Source organism: Heterodontus francisci, chromosome 19 (assembly GCF_036365525.1).
Source record: "Heterodontus francisci isolate sHetFra1 chromosome 19, sHetFra1.hap1, whole genome shotgun sequence".
NCBI lineage: Eukaryota > Metazoa > Chordata > Chondrichthyes > Heterodontiformes > Heterodontidae > Heterodontus > Heterodontus francisci.
This window is the reverse complement of record NC_090389.1, coordinates 55,240,936-55,253,126: the sequence shown is the minus strand read 5'-3', so window position 1 is coordinate 55,253,126 and position 12,191 is coordinate 55,240,936. Positions and strand designations below refer to the sequence as shown.

The 12,191-nt window shown below is 41.1% G+C and overlaps 2 protein-coding genes across 22 annotated transcripts in view; one reads left to right on the top strand and one right to left on the bottom strand.

Moving 5' to 3' along the window:
- The window catches only part of dennd6aa (DENN/MADD domain containing 6Aa), a 148,425-nt gene extending 141,325 nt beyond the window's left edge, over positions 1–7,100 (bottom strand). The window contains exon 1 of one of the 3 annotated variants that reach the window (XM_068051680.1): positions 6,260–7,100. In XM_068051680.1, coding sequence (XP_067907781.1) covers positions 6,260–6,445 — 186 coding nt within the window. In that variant the 5' untranslated portion in view covers positions 6,446–7,100. The remainder of the gene's footprint in view (positions 1–6,259) is intronic. The other 2 variants (XM_068051679.1, XM_068051681.1) reach the window with 2 other exon arrangements.
- Positions 7,021–12,191, top strand: part of slmapa (sarcolemma associated protein a) — a 256,494-nt gene continuing 251,323 nt past the window's right edge. For 16 of the 19 annotated variants that reach the window (XM_068051661.1, XM_068051658.1, XM_068051673.1 and 13 more), the window contains exon 1: positions 7,021–8,223. In XM_068051661.1, the coding sequence (XP_067907762.1) occupies positions 8,026–8,223 (198 nt within the window). In that variant the 5' untranslated portion in view covers positions 7,021–8,025. The remainder of the gene's footprint in view (positions 8,224–12,191) is intronic. The other 3 variants (XM_068051676.1, XM_068051672.1, XM_068051664.1) reach the window with 1 other exon arrangement.

Here is a 12,191-nt window from a genome sequence, read left to right as displayed (position 1 = left end):
AAAAAAACAGTGGGTAAGCAAACTGAACAAACTAAGATGAAATGAAATAAATGCAAAAAATGTAAAAAGGAATGCAAAAAAAAGGAAGAAAAAATAACTAAAAATGACTAAAAATGAAAGTAAAGTGGGGGGCTGTCATGCTCTGAAATTATTGAACTCAATGTTCAGTCCGGCAGGCTGTAGTGTGCCTAATCGGTAGATGAGATGCTGTTCCTCGAGCTTGCGTTGATGTTCACTGGAACACTGCAGCAATCCCAGGACAGAGATGTGAGCATGAGAGCAGGGGGGAGTGTTGAAATGGCAAGCAACCGGAAGCTCAGGTTCCTGCTTGCGGACTGAGCGGAGATGTTCCGCAAAGCGGTCACCCAGTCTGCGCTTGGTCTCCCCAATGTAGAGGAGACCACACTGTGAGCAGCGAATACAGTATACTACATTGAAAGAAGTACAAGTAAATCGCTGCTTCACCTGAAAGGAGTGTTTGGGGCCTGGGATAGTGAGGAGAGAGGAGGTAAATGGGCAGGTATTACACCTCCTGCGATTGCAAGGGAAGGTGCCCTGGGACGGGGACGAGGTGGTGGGGGTAATGGAGGAGTGGACCAGGGTGTCGCGGAGGGAACGATCCCTTCGGAATGCTGACAGGGGAAGGGAGGGGAAGATGCGACTGGTAGTGGCATCACGCTGGAGGTGGCGAAAATGGCGGAGGATGATCCTTTGGATATGGAGGCTGGTGGGATGAAAAGTGAGGACAAGGGGAACCCTGTCACGGTTCTGGGAGGGAGGGGAAGGGGTGAGGGTAGAGGTGCGGGGAATGGGTCGGACACGGTTGAGGGCCCTGTCAACCACAGTGGGGGGAAATCCTCGGTTGAGGAAAAAGGAGGTCATATCAGAAGCACCGTCATGGAAGGTAGCATCATCAGAGCAGATGCGTCGGAGACGGAGAAACTGGGAGAATGGAATGGAGTCCTTACAGGAGGTAGGGTGTGAAGAAGTGTAGTCGAGGTAGCTGTGGGAGTCAGTGGGCTTATAATGGATATTGGTAGACAACCTATCCCCAGAGATGGAGACAGAGAAGTCGAGGAAGGGAAGGGAAGTGTCAGAGATGGACCATGTAAAGGTGAGAGAAGGGTGGAAATTGGAAGCAAAGTTGATAAAGTTTTCTAGTTCGGGGCGGGAGCAGGAAACGGCACCGATACAGTCATCAATGTACCGGAAAAAGAGTTGGGGGAGGGGGCCTGAGTAGGACTGGAACAAAGAATGCTCGACATATCCCACAAAAAGACAGGCATAACTAGGACCCATGCGGGTACCCATAGCGACACCTTTTACTTGAAGGAAGTGCGTGGAGTTGAAGGAGAAGTTGTTCAATGTGAGAACAAGTTCAGCCAGGCGGAGGAGGGTGGTGGTGGATGGGGACTGGTTGGGCCTCTGTTCCAGGAAGAAGCGGAGAGCCCTCAAACCATCCTGGTGGGGGATGGAGGTGTAGAGCGATTGGACGTCCATAGTGAAGAGGAGGCGGTTGGGACCAGGAAACTGGAAATTGTCAAAATGACGTAGGGCGTCAGAAGAGTCACGGATGTAGGTGGGAAGAGACTGGACCAGCGGAGAAAAGATAGAGTCTAGATAGGAAGAAATAAGTTCAGTTGGGCAGGAGCAGGCTGACACAATGGGTCTGCCGGGACAGTCCCGTTTGTGGATTTTGGGAAGGAGATAGAAGCGGGCTGTCCGGGGTTGCGGGACTATGAGGTTGGAAGCTGTAGAGGGAAGATCTCCAGAGGAGATGAGGTCAGTGACAGTCCTTTGGACGGTGGCTTGATGTTCGGTGGTGGGGTCATGGTCCAGAGGGAGGTAGGAAGAGGTGTCTGTGAGTTGGCGTTGAGTATTAGTTCAGTCAGCTACTCACTAATTGAAAAATTTGTTTTTCGTAGGGGCTAAAAATGATTAAAAATAAATGAGTAACTGAAAAGAAATAGACTTTTCTCAAAAGAAAACATAATATTCAGCTTAAGAAAAAGCAATTTAGAAACTGTACTTTGAATGTCATGAAATCTTTTATGACCACCTGATTTGGCAGTCAGAACCTCAGTTTAATGTCTCATTCTAAAGATGCCACCTCCAAAAATAACATGTCCAATATAGTTTGCATGCTCAGGACTGAAGTAGGGGTTGAACTACAGTCTTGTATTTCGTAGGTTGCAGCCTATCAACTGAGGCAAGTTGACCCTTACTGAGCCACACATTACTACTGTGAAATGTGCAAAAAGTAGAACTTGCATACTCATGACTACTTGTGAAAATTAAATGTATAATCAAATCACCTTCATTTATACTTTTGTTAACTTAAACATGACAGAATAACTATGTTTCCAAAATAAGATATTAGATCAAGTAAATGGACTTTAGGAATTGTTAGGTATAATTCTGAATGATGGCACTGCCATATAATTAAATTGATAAAGATACTAACACTGAATATAACTGTGCTGCTTAACAGTTCTATTCATACTCTAATCATTGATTTTAGAATTTCAAATGTGACAACATTTTATCTGGTTTCAGGTTTTACCCACTGCTTGATTCCTTTGCCATAAGTTTTAACTTTGTTTGGAAATTATTGCTTGATTTAGACAATTTAAAATGTTGCTGTAAAAGTAACTCACTTTTATTTCAATAACAACTTGCATTTATAAACTGCTTTTAACATAGCAAAATGTCCCAAGGCGCTTCACATGAGCATTATCAAACAACATTTGGCACCGAGCCACATAAGGAACATTACGGCAGATGACCAAACGTTTGGTTAAAGGTAGGTAGGTTTTAAGGAGTGTATTAAAGGAGTATAGAGAGGACGAGAGGCAGAGAGGTTTAGGGAGGGAATTCCAGACTTTCAGGCCTCGACAGCTGAAGGTACGGTCGCCACTGATTGTATATTAAAATAGCTTAAGATGATGCTCAAGAGGACAGAATTGGACGAGCGCTGAGATTTTGGAGGGTTGTAGGGCTGAAGGAGATTATAGAGAAAGAGCAGGAGAGGGGCCATGGAGAATTTGAAAACAAGAATGAGAATTTTAGAAAGTGAGGCATTACTAGGTTGTGGGGCAATATAGGTCAGGAAGCACAGGGGTAATGGGTGAATGGGATTTGGTGCGAGTTAAGTCACAGGCAGCAAAGTTTTGGATCAGCTCATGTTTATGAAAGGTGAAATCTGTGAGCCAGCGAGAGTTGTTTTTTTCATTCGTTCATGGGATGTGGGTGTCACTGGCTAGGACAGCATTTATTGCCCATCCCTAATTGACCTTGAGAAGGGGATTGGAATAGTCAAGTCTAGATGTAACAAATTCATGGATGAGGGTTTCAGCAGCAGATAATCTGAAGGAAGGGCAGAGTTTAATGATGTTAAGAGGTGGAAAAACGCGCTCTTGGTGATGGTGCGGATATGTGTGGAAGCTCATCTCGGAGTCAAATAACGCATCAAGGTTGCAAGTGGTCTGGTTCAGCCTCAGAAAGTTGCCAGGGCAAGGGTTGGAGTCAGTGGCTAGGGAATGGAGTTTGTGGGGGGAACAAAGGAAATTTCTGCTTATCCAATACTGGATGTTAGACAAGCAGTCTGACAGTTTAGGGGTTGAGAGAAGTGGTGGTAAGATAGAGCTGGGTGTCATCAGTGTGGGATTTGCCATGTTTTCAGATTTTACTTTCAGGGAGAAGAGAAAAATCTCAATTGTATTTGTATTATCAGGTTCAGTCTGCTTACAATGTGTTTGTATGATCCATTATATAATGACATCTTAAACTTATGCATCAAGTTTGTCAGTAAAACTAAAGATGCCAGGTTGGCAGTGTTCATGTGATACTTGGAGTAAACAGTTGGCTATGACTCTCAACAACAACTTATTTTATTTATTTAGAGATACAACACTGAAACAGGCACTTTGGCCCACCGAATCTGTGCCAACGAACAACCACTCATTTATACTAATCCTACATTAATCCCATATTCCCTACCACATCCCCACCATTCTCCTACCACCTACCTACACTAGCGGCAATTTACAATGGCCAATTTACCTATCAACCTGCAAGTCTTTGGCTGTGGGAGGAAACCGGAGCACCCGGCGGAAACCCACGCGGTCACAGGGAGAACTTGCAAACTCCGCACAGGCAGGACCCAGAACTGAACCCGGGTCGCTGGAGCCATGAGGCTGCAGTGCTAATCACTGCGCCACTGTGCATATTGCGCCTTAAACATAATAAAATGTCCCAAGGCACTTCACAGAAGCATTATAAAACAATGTATGATACTGAGCCACAAAAGGAGATATTAGACCAGATGACCAAAAGTTTGGTCAAAGAGGTGGGTTTTAAGGAGAGTCTTAAAGGAGGAAAGCGAGGTGGAGAAGCAGAGGTGTAGGGACGGAATTCCAGAGCTTGGGGTCTAGGCAACTGAAGGCATCACCACCAATGGCGCATTGATTAAAATCAGGGATGCACAAGAGATCAGTATTAGAGAAGTGCAGATATCTTTCGGGTTGTGGGGCTGGAGGAGATTACAAAGATAGGGAGAGGCAGGCCCATGGAGGGAATTGCAAACAAGGATGAGAATTTTAAAATCAAGATGTTGCTTGACCAGAAGCCAATATAGGTCAGCGAGCACAGGGGTGATAGGAGAATGGGACATGGTGTGAGTTAAGACACAGAGTTTTGGATGACCCCAAATTTACAGAGTAGAATGTGGGAGACCAGCTAGCTATTCATTGAAATAGTCAAGTCTAGAGGTAATGAAGGCATGAATGAGGGTTTCAGCAGCAGACAAGCTGAGACAGGGATGAAGTCGGCAATGTTTTGGAGGTGGAAATAAGCGGTCTTACTGATGGCATGACTATGAGGTCAGAAGCTCATCTCAGGGTCAAATGTGACACCAAGGTTGTGAACAGACAGATTTAATCTCAGATTGTTGACAGGGAGAGGGACGGAGTCAGTAGCTAGAGAATGGAGTTTGGAGCGGGGACCAAAAACAATGGATTCAGTCTTCCCAATATTTAATTGGAGGAAATTTTGAAAAGGCATTCGTGAATTACACCTAATTATAAGAATTTAAGAAAAGATACCCAAATGCATGTTTTAACACTCAGCTTCATCTTCTGATTTATTAGTTACTGGTGTAGAGAGCCCAATGTATACAGATTATCTGAATACATTATATTACTGTGTTTTTAACATTATCTACCATAATGTAGAAAGAACAAACGAGTTTTGCTCCATTTATTTATTTCGAGTAGGACATGCTATTGTTATTATTGAGCATTTAGTAAACTGGAATTTGAATAACGTATTGTTTAACTGGCTCAAAATATCATTGATTGAGAACAACCAGTTTGAGAGCACTCAATCTGTATATTGAGGACTTCTCAAATAGAAAGTCAAGAGTACATAATGAAACATTAGCATTGTGGACTCCAAGTAATTTGCTTAAGTATCATATCTAATTATTCTTAGACCATAGAATGTGAGGTCTTAAAATTGAGGAATAATTTAAATCTAATTGTTAATTTTTGGTCCAAATATTTATCAAATACAAGATTTTACACTTTTGCACATGTTTCCCTTTAGTATTTCTATAGTAGCTTAACATTTCGAACGGGTTTAAAGTTTGCAATTGCTGTAACAAACACAGATGTGTTGGATAAATTGTGTGCTATTGTTTTAAACCTGGAACAATACAAGGTACTTTCAAAGACAGCAATTCCTCGTCGTTTGTATTTTTTCAGATTCTATTTACAAATAAGCAAATCTAAAAACATAAATTCTCATACAGCCATCTCAAATCTCACGGTTTGAGAAGAATTATTGTGCTGCACAGTGGCTAACAGGAAACAACAGCTCGTTTTGATAATGTATTCAATACATTAAATGCGAAACCTAACATCTGGTTACATTTTGGTCCTTTTTACAGCTTATAAATTAACCACTCGGATAGATTCAAATCCTCAAACAAGTTATTGCGTTTTGAACCCAAGTAAAAACCCATCTGCTTAAAACTGTTTGGGATTGCAGATAAACACAATTATTTGCGATATTTGAAAAATGGCCTGGACTTCTGTTGACACAAAGAACAGTACCGGCTCCTTCGCACAACGCAGTGGCCTTCACATCACAACAAAGGCAAAAGTTAAAAACATGGAGTTTTCAAACGGTTCACATGAAATTGCTCCGAACAACACCAAGTTCCTGCAATTTTTTTAATATTCTGAGATTATCAACTCACTTCGACAGCCTGCCCCAACTCCAGGTCGAATCCGACTACGCAGATACAATGAACCCAGGCAGAGAACATGTCCCAGGGCAGAGCTGGAGACCTGTCGGGACTATACAGGTAATCTTTGGCGGGAATGACCCTCTCCAACAGCTCCTCCAGGTCATTGCCATCACCTGTCAGAGCCCGCAAAGCCATATTTTCTTCTCAACACAATTTTACAGCCCAGTCCAAGCAGGCGACGTATATTCGACGTCAGCGGAGGCGCGATGATGCAGGAGTTTGCGTGTTATGTAATTAAAGCTCCCTAGTTTTGTTTGATGGAAGTGAGGATGTGTTGGCTTTCCCAACTGTCAATTTTTGAAGAGTGCCACTTTTTTAGGAAGTGGAACGCATATTACGAAGTGATAATTATCCATAAAATGAATTAGATATAACAGTGGAACAATTAATGATAGTGGCAATATGAATTTGATTGCTCCCGTTCTCTGGTGAACTTGCCGCGATTATTCCGACTTTCCCGGCCTACTCACTCTTGCATTGGCTCGATCCGACGATCGTCCCGCCTGCTTGTTCTGATTGGCTAAACCTGGAGGGTCACGTTTGCCACCGGTTTGTGTTTGGTTTATTTTCCACGTCAATCAACCGACCGGCTCCCATCCATTCTTTCATTGAGAGGCGCAAGTTCATCGAGATCCTGCTTACTGTACACTCTGATTGGCTGCTCTCTGTCTTCCTCGTTGCCACCATTGGGTATGTAGGCTGTCAATCAGCCGGAGCCGGCGCTTCCGCTGTCAAGTTGTTGGCTATGCGGTGAAGCTATGGCGGCTCCAGTGAGTTCTGGAGGACGTGTTACAGGCTTGGGTTCGGCGGAGAGCAAAAATACAGACGAAGAATAGTTCCTATTTTGTCCCGCACCAGTAACGGCCGCAGGTGTCGAGGGAGCCTGTGTGCTTCAGTAGCAGTTGTTTCTCGAAGGCGTGTTTTTCCTTCTGCTGTGGATCGGCAGCAGTTTGGATCCAGGTCTCTGATCGAAAGGAATTGTTTTGATTTCGGGTCATAAGTTCACGACTTTGGACTCGGCGATCAGGATTCAGTCAGGCCTGAGGCCTAGCTGTTGGCTCCGCTTCTTTTCGCACTGACCGGAGGAGCTTTCGAGAAGATAAAGTGCCGCTTCCATTTCTTTTTTTCCGCAGTAACTGTCGAGGGCCGCCCCCCCCCCCCCCCCCCCCCCCGCCCCATTGCCAACCGGAGGACTTGCGATGTGCGAGTTATTACTGTAAAGCCAGCTTTTAAAACGTGTGCGAGGGAGAGTGACTCAAATACGGCGATAACCTTGTCCCGCTAAGTGGGGCAATAAAAGCACTAATTCTGATTGCACATCGACCGTTTTGTCTGCAGTCTGCTGCGCTTGTCGTTCAGTGTCTTAGGCTAACAAGTTTTTATTTATTTTTTACCGTTGTAAAAGCTAGATGACGATAAACAAACACCGACCTAATGGAATAATCTCAACCGACAGATCTGCATGCAAGGACAGGAGATGCGTCGAATTGCTTCTGATTTATTGAGATGGGTGTGTTAACGAATGAAAGATGAATCTCTCATTTTGTACAGAAATCTATTGTGGGTGTTGTGTGTAAATATTCTCATTTATATATAAAGCCGGGTTGTTTTCCATTTCTAATATATTTTGAAACGACATTGTCGCTCTGGATCAGGAAGTGGCTCAAGACGAGTTTCCTCTCTTCACTTTGACTGAGGCTCGTCACCAGTCCCCTATGCCTTCAGCACTAGCCATCTTCACCTGTCGGCCAAACTCGCACCCTTTTCAGGAGCGCCATGTTTACCTGGACGAACCTGTCAAAATTGGTCGATCGGTGGCACGCTGCAGACCGGCCCAGAATAACGCCACTTTTGACTGCAAAGTGCTTTCCAGAAACCATGCTCTCATCTGGTTCGACCACAAAACAGGCAAGGTAAGGACGAACCACTTCTTGACTGATTAAATGGGAAACGTTAATTATGTTGAGAGTCTTTTAGAATCCTGCTGAGGTTTTTTTGGTCACGTTCCTATTATCGATTTAACAATCTTTCAGTTTATTTTCCTGTGTTAAACCTTGCATTGAGTAAAATAAACCCCAAGTCATTTAATTTAAGGTTAAATATTGACTTTTTCTTGGTTGATCGGTGAGTTCTGAAATCTAGACAGTAAAACCGACTAAATTAGAAACCATCTGAACATTCTAACTAAATAATGTCACAGCAGCAGGAATCTAACCAGAATCAAATTTTAATGAGTAATTTCTGGCTGTCCATATTTTTAACGTTTTTTGTTACTGTTATGGTGCAACTTAAGACTAGTTTTAGAAATTGCTTTTATAATTCTCCTAATTGTATACTTTAATGATTTTTGCATTTAGGCTACGTTTTATGCACTCATTCGCAACAGGATAGAAAGGGCATAGTGAAGCAGCTGTCTGGGTTGCCTCCGCAGTGGCTATGACCCTGCTAATCAGTGTAATGGAAGTAGCATAACCTGCGGCATTAAATACAGTAGCTCGACAACTGTGCCTAGTAAGATGTTTCTTTCTGCTATCCATTATTCTTTGTCAACAATTACAGCTGCCAACCACAGAAAAATGCTAGTTCAATATTTTTACATCTTTAATGGTCATGGGGAATTTAAATCTAGTCAGATAACAGCTCAGTGTTGCAATGAAACAAATACTTACAAGTACTTCAAGTTTTCAGTTTATTGGCCTGGAGGTTGAAAAATCCATTGCAAATGAAAAAGAAGTGATGTCATTAATTGTAAGAGCGTGCAGTTAGCACAATGAGACAATTGAACGTTTTGATGAAATTATTGTATTATCTTTACCCAATCTGTCAGTCATATCAATAATCAAGAAAGTCCGATTTTGAAAGTGTTTGTGGATGCAATTTTCATTTTGAACTAAGCAGAACTTGTACCCATTTACAAGTTTGAAGGTCACTGATCACTGTCTATCTGCTTGATTTGAAAATTAGTTATGCATCCAGATAGATTTTTGTGTTGGTTGATTTCCAAACTTTGAAGTTTTTCTTTCCTTTTAAAAGTGGCACATTTTAGAAAATAATTTTAGTCTGACACTAGAAATTCCATTCCATTCCATGGGATAATGTTACGTTAATTAATCAAAAAGCAAAATACTGCGGATGCTGGCAGTCTGGAAAACTCAAAATGCTGGAAACACTCCGTAGTCAGGCAGCTTCTGTGGGGACAGACAGAGATGCTGATGAAAGAGCACAGAAAATATACCTGCAAGTGTGTTTTGATGTCGTTGCTAGAATTTAAATCAAAATGACTTCTCCACAACTGACTGGACAGGTTACATTCACATAAATGTGACTATCAAGCATGAGTGTGTATATCTGTACAAGCTGTACTAATATCCCTATTTCTACCACCCCTGATTCTTAACAATCAAAAGTCATAGTGAAATTATGTGCCTGATCTAAGGGTTTTTTGGTTTATCCTATGTCTTCCTATGGACATTTTGACAATGGCCCAGACTTGTATCTCCATGAACTGCTGTGGACCGAAAGAATTGTATAATTTTAATTAATTTAGAAAGTACAAGAAATTGGCATTTGAAATTCTGTGGTACTTTTCAACATACTCAAAATGTGATTGGAGACCAAACATTTTGGAACACATTTCTCAATTTGTAAACTTGGGAATGATTTCCAAAATTGGATGATGAGTGCTTTGTGCAAGAAAATATTTTCCTTCAGATGCTAATTAATATCCGTGATTCGTTGCAAACAAGGGATGTCAATGATCAGTAAAACAGACAGTTGGATGTCATTACAGCAAATAGACTGATAGCCTGTGAAAAATAAGTGGAAAAACAAGTACAATAATAAGAGTACATGTTAGTGCTATGAGATAAGATAAATTCTACTGACATCTGTGTCATGGTACCAATGGCTGCAAGATGCCAGGTACAGTCTGTCAATTTTGTTGCTGAAAAATAAAACTTTAGTATTTTTTATTTCACTCTTTATTGGCTTTCGACTGAATGAAGTTGTTAATGCACTGTTTGAGTTTAGGCCACTTTTCCAATATCATCTATTTTGGGATTAGTTAAATTTTTGGCTTGCTAATATACAGACCATTTTCATATCGACAAGTATAAAAGTAACTCTGTACCACTGGTCTTGACATAGAACTCCAAAGGTGGCTGTGCTCCTGTGAATATTGTTTTGCTCTTCTCCACAGATAGTCACGTTTAAATCAAAACTACTGCTTTTGAAATGTTATGATTTTGTCTTAGTGATACTCAACAAATAATCTGCACCCCAATATAAAATTTTGCATGCAAACTTTTCAGACTTGATATGTTATAGAACTTTACTTGATTCAAGGATAAAAATTTTGTTTGGATAGAAAGGTTTAAAAAAAAATTACTTTAACAATACCAGTTGTTGGCATCTAATGTTGCATTTTTGCAAGCAGTCAAACCCTTAAAGTAGGAAAACGTTGGGGTGCACTTCCTGCGCAAAATTTTAAACTGGCATTTCCATTTCATTAGAACTATTTTGAAAACACGAGCAGCATAGATCATATACTGGTAATTATTAGTATGTGTCCCTCACCATTTTCCAGTAAATCCAATCTTCTTTCAAAATAACTGGCATTTTATTCTCAACTCTTTTTAGCAGCACACATTCCTTTTTTAGCTCCAAAGAAACATTTTTGGCTTACAACATTGATTTCAAAGCTACTGTTTTTCAATTGGATAGGCATTGGAGAAATAACCATCAAACTGTCTTCCCAGGATGGGCAAAACTATCTTGGGGAAAATACAAATTTATTGCTATCCATTCATGAAGCAGTGATGTCGGGGTCAAATAAAATATTTCAAATTATAATCCAATCACTAAGAAAATAATTATTTTTACAACAGACAACCATTACTTTCAAAATGGTGATCTTTACATGTCCGAGAGACAACTGAGTGGCTTTCTAGACTCCATATTAATCCTTTAATAAAATCATTGGAACTAATTTCAAAAACTGTGTAGCAGTTTGGATGAAAATTTAACTATCTGAACAGAAAGGCAAAACAATATTCAGTAGAGCATAGCTATGTTACATAGCATGCCAAAAATGTAATCAATTCCAGTATAGATGGTATTCAATGAGTGGCTTAACAGTACACGACCAAGTTCTTTCAGTGAAAAAACGATTAGAGTGAATAAAGACAAGTGGTGAACACAGATGCATTATTCTCCAGCAATATTATGGCCTGGATTTTCTGGTGAGCAGCAAAGGAACGGCGCTTACTGTTCATTAGTCTGACAGCTGCCCACAGAGTTGAACGGCAACTTGCAATATTGAGAATTCCTTTACAGCACAGTGTCCTCTACAGGGGATCTTTGGCATATGTGGGTAGGGCAAGCAACAGCATGTCTCTTCAACCGATCAGATTGATAAATCCTCACCAGTAAGTATTTTAATTCAATGTAAAATCGTGTGCAGAAATCAAAATAAAAAGAGAGAAAGATGGGATTAAGAGAGAGTGAGAGATAAAAGAAACAAAGCTTAAATAATTTTTTTTTGAATGTCATATTAATTTCTGAGGGAATGAGACTCCACACTTCTAAAGTAACATTTTCAGGGCCAGAGAGGTGGTTTGGTAGTAATTAAGACTTATCACTACATTAAAAATTTACTTGCACCTGAATACAACAGTTCTAACCTTTTCTAGCGCATTTAGTGTGTAGCTGGTGGGTAAGTACCGCAACTTCATGTAGTTCATGCGCATTAATGCCAAGGAGGAGCAGGGGCAAATTGGACAGCAACTTTCGGATTTACTTGTTTAACGTGTATGTCTGGATTCTGGACGTTGCTGTCGAATTTACTCCATAATATCAATGAGCGCTGATACATTGTTATTCC